Raw genomic sequence first — 24,073 nt, 5'->3', positions numbered from 1 at the left:
CACAGACTGTCCAGGAGTTGGCGGATGCTTTAGTCTAGGTCAGGGAGGAGATCCCTCAGGAGACCATCCGCCACCTCATCAGGAGCATGCCCAGGCGTTGTAGGGAGGCCATACAGGCACGTGGAGGCCACACACACTACTGAGCCTCATTTTGACTTGTTTTAAGGACTTTACATCAAAGTTGGATCAGCCTGTAGTGTAGTTTTCCACTTTAATTTTGAGTGTGACTCCAAATCCTGACCTCCATGGGTTGATAAATTGGATTTCCATTGATTATTTTTGTGTGATTTTGTTGTCAGCACATTCAACTATGTAAAGAAAAAAGTATTTAATAAGATTATTTCTTTCATTCAGATCTAGGATGTGTTGTTTAAGTGTTCCCTTTATTTTTTGAGCAGTGTATATTGCCACTCCTATTTGCCATCTCTTCAATCTAAGCCTACAGGAAAGTGTGTGCCCTCAGGTCAGGAGGGAAGCAAAAGTAATTCTGCTACCCAAGAATAGCAAAGCCCCCTTTACTGGTTCAAACAGCCAACCAGTCAACCTGCTACCAACCCTTAGTAAACTTTTGGAAAAAATTACATTTGACCAGATATATGCTATTTCACAGTAAAGAAATGAACAACTGACTTTCCTCACACTTATAGGGAAGGGCATTCAGCATGTATAGCAAATGACTGATGATTGGCTGATAATAAGAAGACTGTGGGAGCTGTTTTGTTTGACTTCAGTGCAGCTTTTGACATTATCAATCATAATCTGTGTCTGAAAAAATGTATGTGTTATGGCTTTACATCCTCTGCTATATTGTGGATTCATTATTACCTGTCTAACAGAACACAGAGGGTGTTCTTTAATGGAAGCCTCTCCAACATAATCCAGGTAGAGTCAGGCATTCCCCAGGGCAGCTGTCTAGGCCCCTTACTTTTTTCAATCTTTACTAATGACCTGCCACTGGCACTGAGTAAAGCCTATGTGTCTATGTATGCTGATGACTCAACATCATACAAATCAGCTACCACAGCAAGTGAAATCACTGCCACACTTAACAAAGAAGTGCTGTCAGTATTAGAATTGGTGACAAGTAATAAGCCAGACCTAAATATTTCAGAAACTTAAAGCATTGTATTTGGGACTAACCATTTACTAAACCCTAAACTTCAACTTAATATTGTAATGAATAATATGGAAATTGAGCAAAATGAGGAGACTAAACTGCTTGGTGTAATCCTGGATCATTAACTGTCATGGTAAAAACATATTGATGCAACGGTAGCTAAAATGGGGAGAGGTCTGTGCGTAATAACACTCTGCTCTGCTTTCTTGACATCGCTATCAACAAAACAAGTCCTACAGGCCCTAGTTTTGTTGCAGCTGGACTACTGCCCAGTCATATGGTAAAGTGCCACAAAGAGGGACATAGGCAAATTAGTTGCCCCAGAACAGAGCAGCACGGATGGTCCTTAAATGTACACAGAGAGCTAACATCAATAACATGCATGTCAGTCTCTCCTGGCTCAAAGTAGAGGAGACATTGACTGCATCACTAGTACTACTTGTCTTTGTGCGAGGTATTGACATGGTGAAAGCACCAAGCAGTCTGTTCAAATGACTAGCACACAGCTCAGACACCCATGCATACCCCACAAGACATACCACCAGTGGTCTCTTCACAGTCCCCAAGTCCAGAACAGACACCAGTAAAGCCATGACTACATGGAACTCTATTCCACATCAAGTAACTCATGTAAGGAGTAAAAATCTGATTTGAAAAACAGATAAAACTACACCTTATGGAACAACCTGGACTGTAAAGAGATGTACACACAGGCACACACACACACACACACACACACACACACACACACTTTACACACACATACATTGTAATGTTGTTGTATTGTGGTATTATACATTTTGTATTGTAGATACTGTATTTAGTGGTAGAGTAGTGGTGTAATAATGTGTTGTATGATGTAGTGTTTTATTTTTTGCGATGTAATCGCCTTAATCTTGTTTGGATCCCAAGAAGCGTAATGGGGATCCTTAATAAATACAAATACAGAACTCCTATCAGCTACAGCTAACACATACACAACCCTGAGATTAGACCATTTCACAACCTAAGCAGTTTTTACAGTAGACCTTAAAGGTGCAGCACATTGGTTGTTTTTTATTGAATTTTTTCCAATGTAATTTCTGAAAATGTCCATAATATACAGTATCTGGCGCTAATTGTGGAATGATAGTGTTTCACAGTATTATTTATCCGTCAATGTTGTGATTGGCTGTGATATTCACCTATTGATTTCTCCAGCCAGAGCGGCATCTGTTGTCAAAGCTGTTCTGACTTTGTGGCTGGCTGTTATCTAGTGGAAATCGCTCTGTCATTTCCTGGTTGCATTTTACGTTTATGTGAGAAAACAAGCACTTAATAGTGTAAGGAATCATTGTACTAAATTGCTGTGAAATCGCTGAAAAATATATTTTCAATAACAAAAAAATTGTTTTTACAGCTGTTACTTTCGGTTTTGGTCCACCAGCTTTAAACAACTATAAAAATGATATTTATTTTATTATTGAAAATATATTTCACAGCGTTTAGATAGTACAATGACTCCCTACACAGTTCAGTGCTTGTTTTCTCACCTAAACTGAAGTGTCAACTCGATAACACAGCCACAAAGTCAGAACAGCTTTCACAGTGTGACAACAGATGTAGCTCCGGCAGTAGAAATCAATAGGCGAATATCACTGCCAATCACAACACTGGCGGATAAGTAATAGTGTGAAACACTATCATTTCACTATTAATGCCAGAAATATTATGGACATTTTCTGACATTACAATGCAAAGATAAAATAAAAAATGTCTAGCACCTTTAACTTTCACAACAAAACTTGATATGAACATGCTTGAGAATAACCTGTGCTGTAGATTCTAACTATTCTCTCTCTCCCTCTCTACAGGTGACTCGTGGCTGTGTGGTGGTGGTGGTTGGGTGAACCACACTCACTGCAGGCCTTTCCCAAAGACTAGAGATAGATGCTACCAGCCTTCTGTCATTTCCATCAGACCGGGATGGGAATCCTCTTCCCCCCCAAAGCTGCATTCAACATTTGACCTGCGGCACCACTTGGACTACTGCCAGGACCAAGGCTGGCATCGTCTTCTGACCCAGCGGCTGAATGGACCCTACACAACGACTCGTACTTGTAAAGACAAAAAAGAAAAAGGACTTCATTTTTCTACAGCGGGGTCTGATATAGATGACTGGTGTATTCTTATCAGATGTGTTTAATGTACAAAGTATTGCGTTAACAATCTCAATTATGAACTACAGTAACACGGCCTCTGGTTCTGTAGCTTGTGTCATCTCAGAGGGAGTGGCTCTATGGGTTAACCCACTGATGGCTCTGTAAAGTAAGTCCCCTAACTCCTGCTATTAGTGTTACAAGTTACATTGGAGTCTCCTAAACATAATGCCTGGTTCCTATGGAACAAGAGGTTTAAACAGCGTTTTTAAATGTGAGGGAAACTTCTTTGAATGCCACTCAGTATTGACAGCCTCCCTCAAAGCGTCTTTCAATTATACCTTTTTCCACAAGTAAAACACAATGGTTATTCCACACATTTTTCCTAACAGGAAGTATAAAGCGGTGACATCCTCAGAGGCACCAGTGTATGAGACAACTGCCTTATTACTAGAGAGAGCTGCTGGTCACTTATAAAATACACATCTCTGTTCTCTTACTGTTCTAATCCTCTCCATTTTGTTAGATTAGAAAATAAAACACAATTTCTCTTCACACAGCCTCAGTCAGAGGGATAAACTGCTTGGCAGTTGCCATATCTCAAGGCCTGCCCGGCCACCCACTCAAACACTCCCTAAGGTACTGTGGAGTTACCAAAGTAGACTCTGAATTTAACAGAGACTCTTTCCCATAAAGAACTAATCTAGACTGTTAAGGCCCGACATATATTGTTGTCTTAAGGATGATTGTATGGGGAAGCAGTCAGTTTACATAGTTAAGCTGTTCTCATAATGATCAAGAGACAAGTGGCATAGCCTAATAAAGTATGCAGGCTGATATTTATTGGGATGACTCATGTACTGGAGGCAGCTCTGCAGAGTGGTCCCTATCTGGCACAGCCACAGTCATAAAATCTGATTTGAAACCTAACCACACTGCTAAACATAATTCCTGACCCAATTTTTTTTTCATGAATTTTTACAATATAGCCAATTTCGACATTGCAGCTGGCCCATCTAGCGGAAACCGCTCAGTTCTGCCTCCAGGGCAAGACTCACGACAATAAACGTCAACCTGCATAAAGTACATGGAGACATTGCTCACTGTTATTCTAATTCTGATGTAACAGCTCCTCCAAGAGGATATGTACATGCATGACAATCACACACCAGTCATAGACATGAATGAATGTCAAACGACATCATATTCTTGGGGCTCTGTGGCAGCCTATGGGTAATACATCATCACAGTCAAAATACTTTTGAAATCCTTTACCAAACAATACTTGTGTGACATGGATTGTTTTTGGACTAGTAACAGCCAAATTATACTTAGTACACAGGTAGGATTAAAAGTGTCCAGTCTTTAAATGAGGGTGCATTTTTAGAACACAGCTGTCAATACATGTTGCACTCAAGTGTGAATGGGGAAATATGGGTCAGTGGCATAGCATTGTCTTATTTGCATAATTTATGTCATTCACTTTGTGAATCCACAAATTGTACCCGTTCTCCAGCCCCAATGGTAAGGCTGGTAATCTGGGGCATTACCAAATCAATCACCTTGTGAGGACAACTATTCCCATGGTTGTATTTAAACGGGACTTCTGCATTTTCATTAACTGGAGTTAAGATATGTAATTCTTGAAAAAATATATTTAGTTTTTTTAACATGAGGATCATATGTACAGGTAATATTGTGAAATCGGCTTACAAAAGGATAGATTCTGCAAAAACGATGTGAAGTGAAACGTTTACAGGTTTTCTTTTGCACATAATAAAACCATGTACTGTAAATACATTTTCTGGTCTTCCTGAAAATTAAAAGCCATTGGTGAATGGAAGTTTTTGAATGAGTATTGTTCTACCAGCTAAATCAGAACCTACTTATAATATTAACGATAATAATATTGCCATTTCATGGAACCCGAATGAATGATAATGCTTTAGTCTTCTAATGTACAAATAACCTATGACCTCTTACAAAGACAACTCAAAGTCAAATATATAATTTTAATATGATTGTATTTTTGGTCTTTTGATGAAAACAGAATGTTTTAGTGGAAGTGACAACACTTTTTAAACCAATACATACCGATTATTTCATAAGGAATCATCTTTCATTCACAGTGAAAAAAGTCAAACAAGTCCACAACCTGCATTGTCCTCCTCTATCCCTAAGCATAGTAAATGATAGGCTTGCCTGTGTGTGAGCCATGGAAAACCCCCTGTTTTGAATAGACTGGGCCCTGCTGTAGGCCCATTTCAGTGTTAAGTCCTTTGGGTGTTTTTCAGTTTGTGCCAGAGAAAAGCAGCGGGCCTACAAAACACCTGCCCACAGTGACAAGAGAAGGGCATCCGGCACTCTTTCCTCAGCTTCAAAGTTATGCTGTCACCTGGACATCTAGTTGTGTTGGAAGCTCCAACCATGTGCTGTGCGAGGCACTTTGCCCCGTCAAAGGTCTCCCCGCAGGCAGTGCATATGTAGCGGGTGGCCTGGGCGTGCTGGAGGTAGTGGCGCAGGAGGTGCAGCCGCCGCAGGAACGACCTACCACAGTGGCAGCGGTACCGCCGGGAGCCCCGGTGGAGGTAGCGGTGCTTCACACTGAGTGAGGGCTGCTGCGAGATGGCGCCGCACTGGCGGCAGGTGTAGGTGCCCTTGGAGCGCCAGCTCATCTTCATGCGTTTCTCCAGGGCCAGCTCCTTACTTCTATTCACAAACATACACATGATGCTTAGAGGGACTGGGGCAAAGGCAAGGGTAAGGGGGGAAGACTGAGCTAGAGGGGGGGTAGGGACAGGTGAGAGGCGGATCATGGTGATTTTCCCCGGGGCAGAGGCTGAGACAGGTCTAGGGGATGGGGTGGTGGGGGATCTGATAGGGTCCATGGCTAGGGCAGTGGGCCTGGGTGTCTGCTGTTGGACAGGTTGTGCCTGATGGACAGTCTGTTGCAGAAGGTTAGAGAACTGCCCAAGGGGCTTTGCCGTGTTAGTCTGCGTGTGTGCCGTGACATGCGGTTTGGGAGGGTTGGTCTGTGGGGCCACTGGGACCAGCCTGGCCATTTTCCCTGGACCACCACCAGTGTTGTCAAAGAGCAAGGTGGCCACCACAGGAACAGCTGGCTGGGAAGAGGTGGTGGTAGACAGCATTACTCTAGGCAGAGACACAGTAGACTGTCCAGAAGGTGTTAGCAGGCCAACTGCACTGGGGCCCTGATCAGCCACGGGGACTGGGGCCAGTCGTTTCAGCTCCTTATTGCCACTACTGTAACACATCAGGGTGGAGCTACTGGGGCTCTGCTGGCCTGAGGTGGTAGAGATAGCCATGGGTACGAAGGAGAAAGTTGTAGCGGAGGACCCACCAGCTTGGGCGACCAGCTTGTCAGCGTGAGCCAAAACAATATGGTCCACCAGACTGCCCTCAGTAAGAAAGTAAGCTTTACACATAACACATTGGATGCCCTTCTGCTTATTGCAGTACTTCATGTGATGTTCCAGACTAGTGAAGGGCCCTCTGCCGCAATGGACACAGGCACCTTTGTCAGGCGTCTCTGTGACTGGGCTCTGAACTCGGGATTTGGTACTGTGATAGGAAATCATATGGTTGGCCAGGACATCACTAGGAAAGAAAAACTTGCACACAGAACATTGGATGCACTTCCTCTTAGAGCAGGTCTTCATGTGGTTGTCCAGATTAGTGAATGGCCCCTTGCCACAATGGTCACAGGTACCTTTGTCAGGGGTCTCTGATGGGATACTGTGAACGAGAACCTTATGGTCGGCCAGGGCTGTCTCTGTAGGGAAAAAAACGTTGCAAACAAAGCATTTGAAGCCCTTCTTCCCAGAGCAGGTCCTCAAGTGGATAACCAGACTAGTGAATGGACCTCTGCCACAATGGAGACAGGTACCTTCAGGGGTCTCTGAGTCTGTGCTCTGGACTTGGTATGGGATGCTCTGGACTTGGCATGGGGTTCTATGGACATGGTATGGGGTGCTGTGATAGCAAACCATATGATCAGCCAGGACCGATTCAGTAGGGAAAAAAACTTTGCACACAGAGCATTTTAAGCCCTTCTGCTTAGAGCAGGTCCTCATGTGGATGTCCAGACTATAGAATGGTCCACTGCCGCAATAGACACAGACACCTTGGTCAGAGGTCTTTGATGTGGCACTGTGATATTGAAGATTATGGTCCACCAGGGATTTCTCAGAAGGAAATTGGACTTTGCACTCAGAGCATTGGAAGGACCAATCCCTAGAGCAGCTCCTCAAATGGAAGTCCATATCAGTGAATGGCCCTCTGCCGCAAACAGCACACATAGTGGAAAGTTGTCCGTGAACCGAAACGTTATGGTTCTGCAGGGCCTTCCTATTATGGAAGAGTACTCTGCACTCAGTGCATCTAAGACCTTTCCAACTGCAGCCTCTCAAATGAACGTCCATATTAGTGAATGGCCCTGTTCCACAATGGATACCCATAGTAGGATCAGGGACATATGGGGAGGATGTGTCTTTTTTGGGACAGTTGTGGTTTTTGTAGATGGCCAGATCGGGGAAGACCTGACGGCAGAACTCACAGGTGTACATTTGGCCCGATATGGCTTCAGAGTGAGTCCGAACCTCATGGTCCAACATGGCCATCTCGGTAGGGAAGACAGCTTGGCATAAAGAGCATTGAAAGCCCTTCATATTGCAGGTCTTCACATGAAAGTCCATATTATGATATGGTCCTTTGGTGCAATAGATGCAATAATAAGGCTTGACCTGGGACAACTTGGTCTGGGGCAGCTTACTCCGGGATGGCTGGGTCTTGGCTTTCCGTGTGCGTACAGGAGTGTAAGAAGACCCACTGGATTCCCCAGTGCTGCTGGACCCCGAGTCAGAATCTGATAACTCTTCTGGGTCAAATTCTGACTCCCGCTCAGACGAAGAGGGCTCACCATCTTGGTCAATCAGCATCTCAGCATCCTCATCCTCTTTTTTGCTCTGGATGTCATTCTTCCTATCCTCCCCCTGTTTGCTTTTCATTTCCTCCTCTTCTTCACTCAGCCTGATATCCTCCTCATCGATATCCGTTTCTCCGCTGCTCTCTGTTAACCTGTCGTTGTCTGTTCCTCCAGCGCTCTCAGTGTCTTCGCTATGTTCACCACCCTCTCCATCGCTGATACCCTCATCCGACTGGAGGGGGGCGCCATCAACCTCAACCCCTCTCTCCAGTTTGACACGGATCCTCAGTGAGGGAGTCAGAATGGAGGGGCCTAGGGTCAGAGTGGAAGGGTCTGGTTTGACATCTTCCTCCTCCTCCAGCCTATGTCTTGTCTTTGTCATTCTCCCATTGCTTTCCATGCTATACGTATGGTCTAGGGTCACTGCTGAAGGTAGAGTACACTGTGCATTTAAAGTCTCCTCACTGCCATTTAAGCCATCATTTGAGGTGTCCTCATGGTCAAGAGCCACCACTGAAGGTACAGTATAATGTCCCTTTAAAGTCTCCTCACTGCCATTCAAGCCATCATTTGAGTTGTCCTCATGTTTGAGGGCCAAGGCTGAAGGTAGAGTATACTGTCCCTTTAAAGTCTCTTCACTGCTATTCAAGCGATTATTTGAGATGTCCTCAAGGGGTGTATTTAACAGCTCGGTGAACAAGTGTATTCCTATGTGCTTGTTGAGATCCCACAAGTTGCTGAAATGCAGCTGGCAGTTGCTGCAATGGAGGACTGAGTTTGGGTGTGCGTTGACTAGGTGCATGGCCAGTGATACTGTGCGAGTGAAAGTCACCCGACATATGTTGCAGGACGTTGAGACCTTGGACCTGTGGCTCTCAAAGTGTTCGATCAACTCCTGGCCAGACTTGAATTGCACGCCACATTCCCAGCACTTTCCCCCCAGCTCCATGGAATGCATGCCGTAAGCAGAGACGCTGTCCCCTGACAGGTCACAGTCATCGTCACTCGAGTCCTCTGGCATGGAGAACGGGCGTGGCACAGAAACCCTGGGGATCTCCTGCAATTCACAGCAAAATTACATATTAGAGACATAGTGAGTAAATTAATCAATCAATCGTTTACAAAGTGATGACTATTGACTGACCACAAATATATTATTGTTTGCCAATTGCTTACATATGAGGCAGGCACTGGTGAACGTCAATAGAGCCTTGGAAACAGTCTACAGAAAGATACAGCCTAAGCTAAAGCATATTCAAAGCCTAACAGCCAGAGTAGTTTTTCTAAATCAATTTATTAAAAGGTTCTGTATTTAGGATGTAAATGGCATTTTATTGAAGTATGCAGACACTTTGAGATTTCACTTGTTTTTGAGAAACTTACCCCACCAGCAATAGACATGACATTCTGTCATTCAGAACTTTAATCACACCTTTATCATATCAAACTTTATTTGTCACAATCGCCGAATACAACAACGTAAATAGTCCGGTGGCCATTTGATTAATTGTTCAGCAGTCTTATGGCTTGGGGGGTAGAAGCTGTTGACGAGCCTTTTGGTTCTAGACTTGGCGCTCCGGCACCGTGCGGTAGCAGAGAAAACAGTCTATAACTTGGGTGACTGGAGTCTCTGACAATTTTATGGGCTTTCCTCTGACACCGCCTATTATATAGGTCCTGGATGGCAGGAAGCTTGGCCCCATATTCGCACTACCCTCTGTAGCGCCTTACGGTCAGATGCCGAGCAGTTGCCATACCAGGCGGTGATGCAACCGGTCAGGATGCTCTCTATGGTGCAGCTGTTGAACCTTTTGAAGATCTGGGGACCCATGCCAAATCTTTTCAGTCTCCTGAGGGGGAAAAGGTTTTGTTGTGCCCTCTTCACGACTGTCTTGGTATGTTTGGACCATGATAGTTCTTTGGTGATGTGGACACCACCAAAGAACTTGAAACTCTTGACCCGCTCCACTACAGCCCCATCGATGTTAATGTGGGCCTGTTCGGCCCGCCTTTTCCTGTTTGTAGTCTATAATCAGCTCCATTGTCTTGCTCACACTGAGGGTGAGGTTGTTGTCCTGGCACCACACTGCCAGTTCTCTGACCTCCTCCCTATAGGTTGTCTCATCGTTGTCGGTGATTAGGCTTACCACTGTTGTGTCGTCTGCAAACGTAATGATGGTGTTGGAGTCGTGTTTGGCCACGCAGTCGTGGGTGAACAGGGAGTACAGGAGGGGACTAAGTACACACCCCGGTGGGGCCCCAGTGTTGAGGATCAGCGTGGAAGATGTGTTGTTGCCTACCGTTACCACCTGGGGGCGGCCTGTCAGGAAGTCCAGGATCCAGTTGCAGAGGAACTAAACAGAGGGTGTTTAGTCCCAGGGTCCTTAGCTTACTGATGAGCTTTGAGGGCACTATGGTGTTGAACGCTGAGCTGTAGTCAATGAACAGCATTCTCACATAGGTGTTCCTTTTGTCCAGGTGGGAAAGGGCCGTGTGGTGTGCGATTGAGATTGCGTCATCTGTGGATCTGTTGGGGCGCTATGCGAATTAGAGTGGGTCTAGGGTATCCGGGAGGATGCTGTTGATGTGAGCCATGACCAGCCTTTCAAAGCACTTCATGGCTACCAACGTTTCGTGCGACTCGAACAGTTTCCCCTATCCATCTGTGCCACTTGTCCATGTAGCCTGCACATACGCACATGGAAAAGTATCATGGGTTACACGGAGAAGTATCACTTGAGTCACACAAAATGGAATATAACGGTGCAGATAAAGTTTGGGTCACACAATTTCATGTGTACAAGATCTAAAGACCTGCATCACTATACTGAGAAAGTTGCTGTTTCTAAAAATATGTACTTGAGTGTTTTTGGAGCCTTTGTTCACATTTTATAATGCCCTTGTAACTGCTAAACAAGCATGAGGAAGTATATCGCTGTTGGGGTAAATTTCCCAAAAACAAGTGAAATCACAAAAAAAGTGTCTGGGTACTTCAATAACATGCCATTTACATCCAAAATACAGATTTATTTCAAAAGAGTGAACGTCTCCTTTAATAGTCTACATAAAGGAAAACATGTCAAAAGTACCAAGTGTACAGGAGTAGAAATAAAGTTGGGATTTTCAGAGTGTTCCCTGTCCTGCAGAGGAGAAAAGAGAAAGAAAAAATAACAAGGCAGCTGATGGAGAGGGCATTGAGAGAGGAAAGAGAGAAGTATCGATAGGGATACATTCAAGAGGGATACAGAACCAAATCCATTTCCATGCCAGACTGAATTGACCGAAAGGGAATTTGGTTTAAAAAATGTAAAAAATGAAAATATTCAACTAATTATTATCTAAATTGACAGCTATCAAAATGATATGTACTCTCCCGCTGTACATAATTTGGGATGGATGACATACCACTGTGAACACTGATAGGATATCATTGATAACTAATGTCTCTGGCCTGTATCAACTCTGTTTAAACAACTCACCGGTGGACTCTGCTTGTGGGCTTTGTTCACATCCTCCAGTAGCTCCACCTCTGCCCCCACGGTCTCCTGAATCACTATGTCTTCAGCAGCCATCTCCATAGCAACCATATACTGGCTCCCTACATTTTGAGTGACACAAAGTAAGCAAAGAGAAATCCACACACACAAACAGACACTGACTGACAGACACACAGATGATATAGTGACATGGATAGATAGATAGTTAAATAGATAGATAGATAGATAGATAGATAGATAGATAGATAGATAGATAGATAGATAGATAGATAGATAGATAGAAGGGTTAGTTACCAGTATCTTTGGTATTACTGTGATAGTTCAACTCCCAAAGGCAAAATATTAGCAACGTTTCTGCAAAACGTTGCTAATATTGACCAAGCGGATTGCTAACTTCCATTATATTGTAAAGCTAACAACTAACGTTACTAGCTACTTGGTACTGTCGCCTATTCCTCTCTGCTGGTACTAACGTCACCGTTAGCTGGGATACGCAGATTGCTACTTCACAAGTTATCATCAAATGTTTTTATTCAGACAACCTAGGGGGCCATCACTAGTCCAAACAATTGTAAATTGGACAAATTCAGGTAGGTCCCACCCCGTTTCGTTTGCTTCCGTTTACGAAACGTTTTGCGACAGAATAGCGTCAAGAATACACCCCTAACTAGATATGAGACAACAAGTTATTCCAATTATGTACTTCAGACTACACAGGTGTGTAGCTAGATCGCTCACTAACGTACAAGCTAATTCTCAAACGTGAGGATGACGTAACAATTTCTCTCCAAAGCAATGACGCCCTCAACGTTGTTGTTATCAATAGAGAGCGCGTTCCCCCATTCGATAATGTCGTTGGTTTGGTGCACGTACGAAATTGGCATTGATTCATTCATTTTTTGACTTATTTACCTAGCTAACACCTACTACGAATTGTACATAACTATAGCAACATTTCGAAAAACATTACCTTTTAAGTCCTTTTTAAAACGTTAATATTCCCTGCTTTGGCTTCCATCATTTATTCTCTATTTCCTGTTTTAACAGGAATGGGTGGAGTCAGTGTGAAGCCTACAACTCCCAGTATGCACCAGTGGCCATCTTTCTAAACGCTATACTACAACTCCCAGTATTCATATTTTATTTCAACGAATTCCACACATTTGCCAAAAAACTAACAAATAAACAAACACATTCATAATTAGGCTACACATACTTCTATTGCAAGTTGAAAGACTGCTGTAGAAACTACACACTGTACCTTTGTTTACCATAATGTAACCTCTTTCCATAAGGGCCTACAATACTTGAGGATTTAAATGTGATGCCAAGTGTTGATGCCATTTCAACTAATTATATTATTAGGACTATTTTATTAGCTAAGTGAGGAATTTAAATTAGTAACAATAGGACTATATTGTTGTTAGGTAGCTAAATTACTATTTTTAGGTTATGTGTAGGACACTTATCTTCTCTACAACCTAAAGGCACAATCTAATGACAATAACATAGTCATAAAACCTTTCTGCACTAGATTATGATATCATACCATATAGGCCTACAAAAATGCACGTGGTTCTATTTGATTATTATTTTTTCAGTTTTGCATCACTAGCTAGGTTTCCATCCAATTGGTGACAGATTATCATGCGAATATTCCAAAATCCGCATAAAAACAATGTGCGCATTTTCCCACCAAATTGATTTGTTGCAGATAAAATACTGTGCGTAAAAATACAATTTGCTGTTAAATTCCCATTTTCTGAATAAAAAATACAAGTTAAATGGGTTTCCATCTAATTTTCAACTCTACAGATGCACTACCATGCACTTTCACCACTCTGTGAAGTTCATCATAATTACTTTAATCTGTAGCCTAAACTGCATGCTTTCCTGACGAGTCGTATTTGGAGGAGTAAAGTTTTGATATTTTTAGTCTTACCAGGGTGTAGGCGTATATTTTATATTCACCCTCAACAACAAAATAACATGTTTTCGTGGCACTGGCTCATTACACATGCATGTATGGTTTGAAATCTGTGCACTGAAGCCTATTCACATGATTTATTCTAGGTTCATTTCAAAATCCATCTGAAATTATTGTGACACCCTGTTTCTCCTGCATGCCAGGCCTGTATATATATATATATATATATATATATATATATAGTATGATTAGCTAAAAGTATGCCTGAACTACATGAACGGTGCTACATTTTACTAACCACATTTTACACTGCATTTACAAAATGTTGGAACTCCAATCGGTGTACAAAACATGGAATTATGGGGTGTATTCATTACGTCTTGCAACGGAAACCGTTTACCGTTTGAGAACCAAAGTGAAGAAAACAGAGCAAACGGAACGAAACGGGGAGGGACCTAGCACCTACCTACTTGACTTTATCAACAAAAAAAACTATCGTATTCGTTGCAAAACGTTTTCCGTTTTACAGCAGAATTGGCGCAGCAAAATCACGTTGAACTGCCCGGAACCAATGCAGCTGGCTTCGTTTCCCAACGAAAGAATTTGAGAGCTGTACTTCAGCGTTACCATCTGATTTTGTTTCCGTTTTGTGGATTCTATCTGGAAAGCAAGTAGCTAATCCTTTTTGAAAACCAAATTAATCGCATAATGTAAGTGTTAACGAAATAACAATGTGTATAGTAAAATGAAAGACAAGTGAAAGTGTTTTAAATATATGCGTCGTTGGCCTGGAAAGACTAGTAGCGTTCATTCAATCATTGTAATTTCCCCGGCTAAAGCTATGGTAATTTCTATGATTTGTTCATGTAGTATGTATATCTTCCATTTAAAATGTTCCCGTCCACTTTACCTGGACATCGAGTTGATCTAGCTAATAATAGACATTCACCACTTAGCGTTACCAAGAGGAGGAGGTTTCGCATAGTCGTGGTCGCCAGCAACACAAGAGCAGTTAAGTGTCCGGCTCCTGGTTCTCGGTTTCTCGAACATCAACTCCAAGACGAGCATTTTCCCTTTCATATTCAGGTTGTTGCGGGATGATAGGCGTTCCATTGAAAACGTCTTGGAACATCCCCCGGCGTCAGACCCTTGCGGTCTGACGAAGGAAGATAGTCGCCAGGGTTTAAATGTAAGCTGCAAATATACAGTATGTGCTTCCTCGACGTATCTTATTGCTCGGGGAAATATCTATGTTTACGTTTGGAATTTGAGCACTGCGGGACACAACAAAAACGTATGTTTCTCGATTCCGCCATTGGCATTTCTGTTGCCGGAAGTGCGTCTACCCACCTGCAGCTACTTCCGCTTTTAAGAACTCTGAAGTGTGAAAAGAGCCACTCCTCAGATCCATTCCACCCAAATATGTTACTGTAGCTAGCCACTGCATTTCAGTAGATCAGAATGCATTACATTTGAACTGATGTTGTGGCTATCTGTTCCCGTTTTATTTTGACAGTTGACCATAGTGTGCAACATGTCAGAATCTGGCCACAGTCAACCTGGCATGTACGGACAGGGAAGGAGGAGAAGGCGACGCCGAGACAGGGATGTGGGTCCCCCGGGGCAAAACCTCTCTGGTCCCAGTCGAGATCGGGAATATGTCCCCAGAGAACGCAGGGTAAGGACAAGAGTGCAAGGCTTTCCTATGTGGGAAAATTATCTATATGGGCTTCCTTAGTTTATTGTAGTTCTCATCTGGTCTTTGAAGGATGGCAGTGAGGAGCCTCCAGGACCACTCCTTCAGAAGACCCCCATCATCCTGGCCAAACCCCCTGGAGAACGGGTAAGGAGAGATGCTCTTACTGAAGGTTGTTGTCTGTAAGCTGACTAAAGGTTTTAATGAATTCAGATGCATAGTTCTTGGCAGTAAATTCTTCAAGTATAATGCATTCAGTCCAAGCCTTCCCAGAGTGTACCCATCGGTGGAGGCCAGGCCCTGGAGAAGCCCATCATGCTCATCAAGTCCAGGGAGGACGGGGGGAAACCAGGGACCCCTCCTGAGGTGGCTTCTCCATGTTCTGGGGCCTCAAAGCTAGAGAGGGAGGGCCAGCGCCCTACTCAACCTGTCTACCAGATCCAAAACAGAGGCATGGGAGCAGCTGCTTCCAGCGGTGCTGTGGACCGTGAGTCAATACTATTCATCAGCATTACCCTAGCCATCATAAGTGTTTATTTACTGTAGCAGTGAATACAATATCTAACACATGCACATTACTTACAGCTGTGATTGGCCAGACCAAGCTTGTCCCCCCTGAGAAGATGAAGCACAGCATCAAGCTGGTGGACGATCAGATGAACTGGTGTGACAGCGCCATGGAGGTAAAGCTCTTCTGATAATCGTTGTCATGCCATACATATGTGTAATAGATCTCTAGCCAGGCTACACATGTTCCCTGTTGTGTAACAGTTTTATTGTCCTGCGTTACAGTATCTAAGGGACCAGATCAGTGTTTCTGCTGCAGTCATTTAGCTGTGGCACTTTGAAGATGCTAGGACAGTCCACATTAACTTTTCCTTTGCAAAATAAATGAATAGAAAATCCACACAACCCCATTAGAGGTCGACCGATTAATCGGAATGGCCGATTTCAAGTTTTTATAACAATCGGTAATCGGCATATTTGGACACCGATTATGGCCGATTACATTGCACTCCACAAGGAGACTGTGTGGCAGGCTGACTACCTGTTACGCGAGTGCAGCAAGGAGTCAAGGTAAGTTGCTAGCTAGCATTAAACTTATCTTATAAAAAACAATCAGTCTTAACATAATCACTAGTTAACTACATGGTTGATGATATTACTAGTTTATCTAGCTTGTCCTGCGTTGCATATAATCGATGCGGTGCCTGTTCATTTACTACTTCGCCAAACGGGTGACGATTTAACAAGCCATTCGCGAAAAAAAAGCACTGTTGTTGCACCAATGTGTACCTAACCATAAACATCAATGCCTTTCTTCAAAATCAATAAACAAGTATATCTTTTTAAACCTGTATATTTAGTTAATATTGCCTGCTAACATGAATTTCTTTTAACTAATGAAATTGTGTCACTTCTCTTGCGTTCTGTGCAAGCAGAGTCAGGGAATGTGCAGCAGTTTGGGTCACCTGGCTCGTTGCGAACTGTGTGAAGACCATTTCTTCTTCCTAACAAAGACCGTAATTAATTTGCCAGAATTGTACATAATTATGACATAACATTGAAGGTTGTGCAATGTAACAGCAATATTTAGACTTATGGATGCCACCCGTTAGATAAAATACGGAACGGTTCTGTATTTCACTGAAAGAATAAACATTTTGTTTTCGAAATAGTAGTTTCTGGATTTGATCATATTAATGACCCAAGGCTCGTATTTCTGTGTGTTATTATAATTAAGTCTATGATTTGATATTTGATAGAGCAGTCTGACTGAGCGGTGGTAGGCAGCAGCAGACTTGTAAGCATTCATTCAAACCGCACTTTCCTGCTTTTGCCAGCAGCTCTTCACTGTGCTTCAATCATTGCGCTGTTTATGACTTCAAGCCTATCAACTCCCAAGATTAGGCTGGCAATACTATAGTGCCTATAAGAACATCCAATAGTCAAAGGTATATGAAATACAAATGGTATAGAGAGAAATAGTCCTATCATTCCTATAATAACTACAACCTAAAACTTCTTACCTGGGAATATTGAAGACTCATGTTAAAAGGAACCACCAGCTTTCATATGTTCTGAGCAACGAACTTAAACGTTAGCTTTTTTACATGGCACATATTGCACTTTTATTTTCTTCTCCAACACTTTGTTTTTGCATTATTTAAACCAAATTGAACATGTTTCATTATTTATTTGAGACTAAATTGATTTTATTGATGCACAAGTATATATGATATACTTGTGCGTGATAATGCTTATTGCTAATACCATATCTGATAATATTGACCATGCATGGTCCAATATATTAAAATCATTTTACCAATATATTATTGGGCTAATTTCTGAAGGTGGCAATTATAATTTAGATGGTGTCAGCATCATTTTATTTTCATTCATTTTGGAGAAAAATGGGCTTTGAAACTTTTTTTTTTTAAATCACAGGAAATGTGCTTCTCACTCCTTCTACATAAAACTTTTCCGGGGAGATCCGGACCCCCCTCTTAACCCCCTCCACTGTGAGCTTTTTCCCCACTGCTACACATTCTTCCAGAGGAACACTGAGCCAGACAGACATGTTGTGTTGTCCTGTGTTACAGTACCTAAGGGACCAGACAGACATGTTGGTAGTGGGAGTCATTGGCCTGCAGGGAACAGGGAAATCCACCATCATGTCTCTCCTGTCTGCCAACGCACCTGAAGAAGACCAAAGGTATTGTTCTATTGGGCACCTCCTTACATGGAGCTCTTTCCATCTATAAAGACAGGGAATATTGTGTTGTATATTGTTATAGTCTAAACGAATGTAATTCAATTTGAAAGTAAATGGTAACAGATGGTTGTCTTGTATCCCTGTGTCTGACACGCCTGTGTGTGTTTGTGTAGGGGCTATGTGTTCAGGGCCCAGACTCAGGAGATCAAAGAGAGAGGAGGGAACCAGAGCACTGGTATTGACTTCTACATTACCCAGGAAAGAGTCATCTTCTTGGACACACAGGTCAGATTAAAGCATCAGCGGTTAAGGCAATTTGCTGTGTCTCTAATTTGGTATTTATCCATATACTATTCCTCTTTCTCCAACGTTATTTTCTATACCAATGTGTTCCTCTTCCCTGTGTGTTCCTCCAGCCCATTCTCAGCCCCTCCATTTTGGATCACCTCATCAACAACGACCGCAAGCTGCCTCCAGAGTACAACCTCCCTCACACCTATGTGGAGATGCAGGTCAGTGAGGGGCCAGCAGGGGGCACTGGGCAACAGAGGCTCTAAAGGAGAGCTACTTCCTGTCTAATCTGATCCAGTCTTATGATTGAGTCTAAAAACATCTGTCTGTTTGCATAACGTGTTTCCATACTGTATGTTGAAGTGTAAGTTGAAGTTTGTAAGTTTTACTGTTTTCTCAAGGTATTAACTCAGTCTTTCACCTCTGCTCTTTTTGAATCAGTCTCTTCAGATCACTGCTTTCCTGTTCACAGTGTGCCACGTGGTCATTGTGATTCAAGACTGGTTCACTGACATCAACCTCTACAGGTAACCACTCCACCCGTCTGGGGGGAAAAAAGAGTCCATTAGCACTGATTCACTAATGCTAATCATGGGTTTCCAAATCAGGGCAGATGGGATCATTATTGGAGGGTGGTGTTCCGTGTCTGAGTGTATTTTGGCTGTGGCATTACCTTTTCCACTCATCACCATGGAAATATTTTTGGGGAAATGTTTTACAACCTCGCGTCCATTCCACTGTCACACCATTGGGAATGCTCTGATATCATATTCATGTTGTTGTTGTAGTGGTTGTTGTGCTGTGTGAATATTCTGACCAGGTTGTATGAAGTGTCTCTGTGGTGATGATGATATTGTCTCTGACCAGGTTCCTCCAGACAGCAGAGATGTTGAAGCCCTCCACCCCCTCAGCCAGCCACGACAGCACTGGTTCCTCTGGCAACGAAGAGGGATCAGAGTACTACCCTCACATAGGTAACAGACACACACACACACACACACACACACACACACACACACACACACACACACACACACACACACTCTAGTTCGGGCTCAGTGTACTGAACGCTCAATAATGTATTGTTCTGTTGTCTAGTGTTCCTGCAGAACAAATCTAGTCGTGATGAGTTCTGTCCCAGAAACCTGAAGAAGATGCATATGGCAGTGGACAAGCTGATGGCCCACTCCCATCTGAAATACAAAGGTTAGACTGGAGAGGATATACCAACAGACTTATCACAACATTCACATATTTAAACACTATACTATTGTGTTGTTTCTATATTAGGATTCCTGCACGTAGGGTGAGAAATGTCATTAAAAAGCCCCATAAAGTGTGCAGACATGGGTTTAGTTAGCATGTATTGACTGATCATGTTTTGGTTTCTATATGCAGGCACATTGTCCATGCTGGACTGTAATATTTTCCCTGGCCTGGACCGCGACTACCTGGAAACAGAGGTTAACATGTTCCTGTTGCCCCTCATGGAGAATGAGGGGGAGGACGCGCTAACCAAAGCAGGTCAGAGAAAATACCATGTCTTAGTTTTCACACACGTCTGTCTATCTTTGTGGATGTTCTCCTCTCTCATTCCTTTGTTATACTGATTCCCCATGTCTGTGTCTTGGTGTTTTGTTCTAGGGTCTGGGTCTGCCCCTCTCTTCTCTCTCCTCCCGGGCTACAGAGGACACCCTACCTTCTCCTCTCAGGTCTCCAAGCTCCGCAGCCAAATCCTGGCCATGTCCCGCTGTCAGCTGTCACACACCATCCTAACAGAGAAGAACTGGTAAGGGAAGCACAGAGGTCACTGTCACTCACTGTATACATTTTGTGATTAGCTGGAAATGAGGCAAAACTGTACTCGAAAATATGTTTGACTGTTATGTTGTGACAGGTTTCACTATGCAGCTCGTATCTGGGACGGGGTGAAGAAGTCCTCAGCCCTGTCTGAATACAGCCGTCTACAGGCCTAGCAACAATGTCAACCTGTTATGAATATACTGGAGGAAATGGATGTCCCTTTCCTACATGAGGACCAGAAGAGACAGAGGGAGGTGGGTCTGGAGATGGACAGTGCCAGTACTATTGGGCTCACAGGTTCAGTCAGTGGTGATATGAGGTGCTTGATGTTGAGGAGAGGTCCATCTCATCTCATGGATCTACAGATAGTTCAACTTGGTGTCTTTGTAACAGAGGGAGAAAAAGGGACAGCTGATAAGATTCAGGTGTCAATGTGACAGTAAATAACCCTGCTAAGTGTTAGAAGAATCAGATGGTACAGAAATGACTGACTTTGAAAGATACATTCTGACTAACATGATGCAAATGGTGAGAGTAATATTTAGTTGAAGCATACAGCGGTGCTTCATTTTTATTTCAAAATGTGTGATTCTCTAAAGTATTTGTTACCTGTTCATCTGAAATGTTCTGATTTGTTTATTATGTAAAGATGGAGCTGAGATTCAGGACGAGACACTTCTGCAACTTGACAAGAATTGATAAAAATATGATGTAATCATTATCATTAAACCGATATACTCTGTTATTTCTCCCTTCTTCTGCTGTAATAACATAAGAATATTGTAAGAACATTCTGAAAGAGTATAAAATCCTTTGTATACCACCTCGTTTACATTTCAGGCAAGTAATATTAAGTATTAACTAGGATTCTTTTCAAATCCAGAAGCAAAAAAAGATTTTGGGATTATGCAATCTGACTGTCTGCAAGACTGTCATGGTGGTGATAGAATCCTTTTAAAAAAGAATAGATTTCATGCTCTAGGTTATAGAGATTAAATTGGTATGAATATGCAAAAGTAAGCATATATATATTTTTGGGCAATATATATTTTCCTTATATAATAAAAAGGCACTTATGAAAAAACATCCCTCGATCTTGATAAACACAATAAAAACAGTCTCTTTGACATTATCTCACTCATCGGCCTTCAGAGCCTTCTTCAGTAAATGTTGCGCATCTTCAGACAGATCTTCAGCATGTAGTAGGTGGTGCAATATGAAATACCTCCTGCAGCCATGGAGCCCAAGACTGGAATGGTACTCAAGAAGTACTGAACCACCATCGATGTTGACCCAAGTGCCTTGGTCAGAATTTTGATGCGTCTTGTCTTATCTCCTTGTTCAGAGGGGACTTGAGGACTGCTTTCAGCTCCTCCACTGGCACATTTGTTCATCAGCAAGGCTCTGCAGAGACTCATTATCTAGACCAAAAGCCTGATAGTACATTCTGATCTCCCTTACCAAGATGGTTATATCTACACTAAAGGAGACCTGAAATTGATACTGTATTGCAGCCACACAGATACAATAGCTGATCTCCATGTGTTGGCTTGGAGAGCCTCTTTCTTCCTCTGGTTGATTTTCATGTTGGGAATGGAAGTTCCTTCTCCATCGTCTCCCCCAGCTTGGGGAAATCATAGAGAGGTACTGTAACTGGAGATGAAGACCCGAGGAGACTCCACACCATGATACTCGAAGTCCTAAGAAGAGCAAAGCAAATAAAATCAAGACAAGTACAACCACGACAGTAACTATGTTTCCATTGACTTGTCCAGTGATTTATTTTTTGGGGTCGACATTTAGAAAGTTGGCATAGAAAATAGATGTGACAATTGTCTGCTATGGTGAGTTTCCATTAACTATCTTTTTGATGAAAACAGCTGGACATAATGACATCACCCCTAAAAATATTTTTTTCTTTGCCTTTAGAAAGCTACTTTTTAACATTAGGCTTTATTCTACACCAGCACGACACCAGTGTCTACATACACTGTAGGGAACATCTGCTCTTTCCCTGACATAGACTGACCAGGTGAATCTAGCTAGGTGAAAGCTATGATCCCTTATTGATGTCACTTGTTAAATCCACTTCAATCGGCCCTACGCACTTCTCAGTAGTTGGTATTCAGACTTACTTTATGCATAATGAGCTTTGTGGTTCCCTTGCGTGTACTGAATAAATGTAATTAAACACCTGAAAACCCTCCCACTTGCTGGCCATCAGAGTTGCTCATGGAGTTTACATTCAATAGGGTTTTGGGTACATTTATCTAAAGCCATCCATTTGAATTTGGTGTACCTTTAATTTTAATTTTCTGGAAGTCCTGAAGAAAAAAAAGTGTTTCCCGCGCTGCAGACGCCTATATTGGTCCGCTAACGTCCCAGTACACTACTTTTCAGAAAAATATTTGTTTCAATTTTTGTAGGGGTGCTGCAGCACCCCTACTTCCTGTGGCTATGGACATAAGACCCTAATCATTTCAGTGGTTATTTTTAACCTTCTTAATAACAGTATTGTTAACATCTATCTCAAGGCCATCAGACTGTTAAACAGCCATCACTACACAGAGAGGCTGCTGCCTAGATACAGACTTGAAATCATTGGCCACTTTAATAAATGGATCACTAGTCACTTTAATAAACTAGAAGCACAAGCATTTCGCTACACTCGCAATAACATCTGCTAATCATGTGTATGTGACCGATAACATTTAATTTGATTTATTGTTCAGTCAATATTTTTTACTTTCATTAATTTCTATTCAAAAACAAGATCCCTAGTCTATCTGCTTTTTTGGTAAATTTACATACACTGTAATAATGACAGGGTAGTATAAAATGTAGGTTAATGAACTTGGAATGATTATGAATGGTTAAAAAGGTGAAGTTAGCACTGCCAGGGTAATGGGCTTTGAAAAAGCTTTTCATTCTCACGCAACCACAGAGCAGCCAATTTTCCTAAGGTGTCTATTACAGGAGGAAAAAAACTGTAAACAGCCCTAAGGCATCGGAGGGGTGTTCCTCTGACTGGGATCCAGATTGTTTTCCCGGATTCAAACAATAACAAATAGGAGCAACACAGACAAAGCTCACTATTTGTTGCGAGAAGTTGTGAAACAGGCTCATGACACAAAACATAACTGAGAGAAACAGAATCTTAAAAACATGTAGGTTATAGACCACACAATGAAAGAAAGGAAGTGGTCAGGGTTTATCAATTCAAAAAGTAGGGTCTATCACATGAGGTTTGAGGTTGACTGAAAATGTAACTAAAGGAACAGAAAATTAACAACTCATTTGCAGAGTAAATGAAAGTAAAAACTGGAGTGTGACAAACTAATATCACCAACCAAATCAAATGTAAATAATTTGTAAATAGTTTACAGATTAGCTTCAGTTCAAGGGCAAAGTGTTGTATGTGTTTGTGTTACTTTATTCCCTTTGCCATTTCTTTGTCCCCTCATCACTCATTAGGATGCAATACTGTGCATATTTGGTGTATGCTCTGCACAGGCACCCCAATGACATTGTTGCAATCATAGGAAAAACATTGTATCAGTCTGTTCAATTCTGTTCTATTGGACAAATTAAGTTTACATTTTAGTCATTTAGCTGACACTCTTATACAGAGTGACTTACAGGAACAACTAGGGTTAAGTGTTTAAATTCACTTTACCTTTTGTCCAGAAAAATAACATTATTGTTATTTGATTACATGGGTGGTCAGATTTCCTGAGTCCTCATACCATCACTGGGAGAAATATCATTAGAATATTCTAAACCTCAATGATCCTTGTTGGATCAAGAACAGAAGGGAAAACTCAATTTATTGTGAAACTGCAGAAATCTCCCCCCATTAGAGAAGACATGTTTGTGTCAGAACAGATACATTTGAGACAAGTTCAAGACTTTTAGCTATAAGTCTTGGGAACATGGAGACCAC

At 42.3% G+C, this 24,073-nt stretch overlaps 3 protein-coding genes across 11 annotated transcripts in view; 2 read left to right on the top strand and 1 right to left on the bottom strand.

The window, feature by feature from the left end:
- Positions 1-5,093, top strand: part of LOC106605605 (intermediate conductance calcium-activated potassium channel protein 4) — a 52,805-nt gene extending 47,712 nt beyond the window's left edge. The window contains exon 9 of the mRNA XM_045718673.2: positions 2,971-5,093. Coding sequence (XP_045574629.1) covers positions 2,971-2,974 — 4 coding nt within the window. The 3' untranslated portion in view covers positions 2,975-5,093. The remainder of the gene's footprint in view (positions 1-2,970) is intronic.
- A 154-nt stretch (positions 5,094-5,247) lies between these two features.
- On the bottom strand, positions 5,248-14,640 carry LOC106605603 (uncharacterized). 5 transcript variants are annotated; one of them, XM_014201432.3, is made up of 4 exons: positions 14,535-14,640; positions 11,680-11,798; positions 11,290-11,340; positions 5,248-9,257 (listed from the first exon to the last, which is right to left on the bottom strand). In XM_014201432.3, the coding sequence occupies exons 1-4, from the start codon at positions 14,605-14,607 to the stop codon at positions 5,526-5,528; spliced, it is 3,975 nt and encodes a 1,324-aa protein (XP_014056907.3). In that variant the 5' UTR covers positions 14,608-14,640; the 3' UTR covers positions 5,248-5,525. The 5 variants fall into 5 exon arrangements, with proteins under 5 accessions (XP_014056907.3, XP_014056909.3, XP_014056910.3 ...); XM_014201434.3 differs by lacking the exon at positions 14,535-14,640 and adding an exon at positions 12,668-13,772; XM_014201435.3 differs by lacking the exon at positions 14,535-14,640 and adding an exon at positions 11,992-12,661.
- Positions 14,130-20,875, top strand: smg9 (SMG9 nonsense mediated mRNA decay factor). Of its 5 annotated transcripts, none has more exons than XM_014201378.3 (14): positions 14,130-14,468; positions 15,141-15,302; positions 15,393-15,467; positions 15,594-15,807; positions 15,906-16,003; positions 17,924-18,036; positions 18,210-18,321; positions 18,453-18,548; positions 18,769-18,854; positions 19,195-19,301; positions 19,426-19,533; positions 19,726-19,851; positions 19,972-20,116; positions 20,225-20,875. In XM_014201378.3, the coding sequence occupies exons 1-14, from the start codon at positions 14,400-14,402 to the stop codon at positions 20,301-20,303; spliced, it is 1,590 nt and encodes a 529-aa protein (XP_014056853.1). In that variant the 5' UTR covers positions 14,130-14,399; the 3' UTR covers positions 20,304-20,875. The 5 variants fall into 5 exon arrangements, with proteins under 5 accessions (XP_014056853.1, XP_014056852.1, XP_045573629.1 ...); XM_014201377.3 differs by having other exon boundaries at positions 14,137-14,468; positions 15,579-15,807; XM_045717673.2 differs by having other exon boundaries at positions 14,139-14,334.
- Positions 20,876-24,073: the final 3,198 nt, after the last annotated feature.

This window comes from Salmo salar, chromosome 05, assembly GCF_965601325.2.
Source record: "Salmo salar chromosome 05, fSalSal1, whole genome shotgun sequence".
Classification (NCBI taxonomy): domain Eukaryota; kingdom Metazoa; phylum Chordata; class Actinopteri; order Salmoniformes; family Salmonidae; genus Salmo; species Salmo salar.
This window is presented reverse-complemented; position numbering and strand designations above follow the sequence as displayed.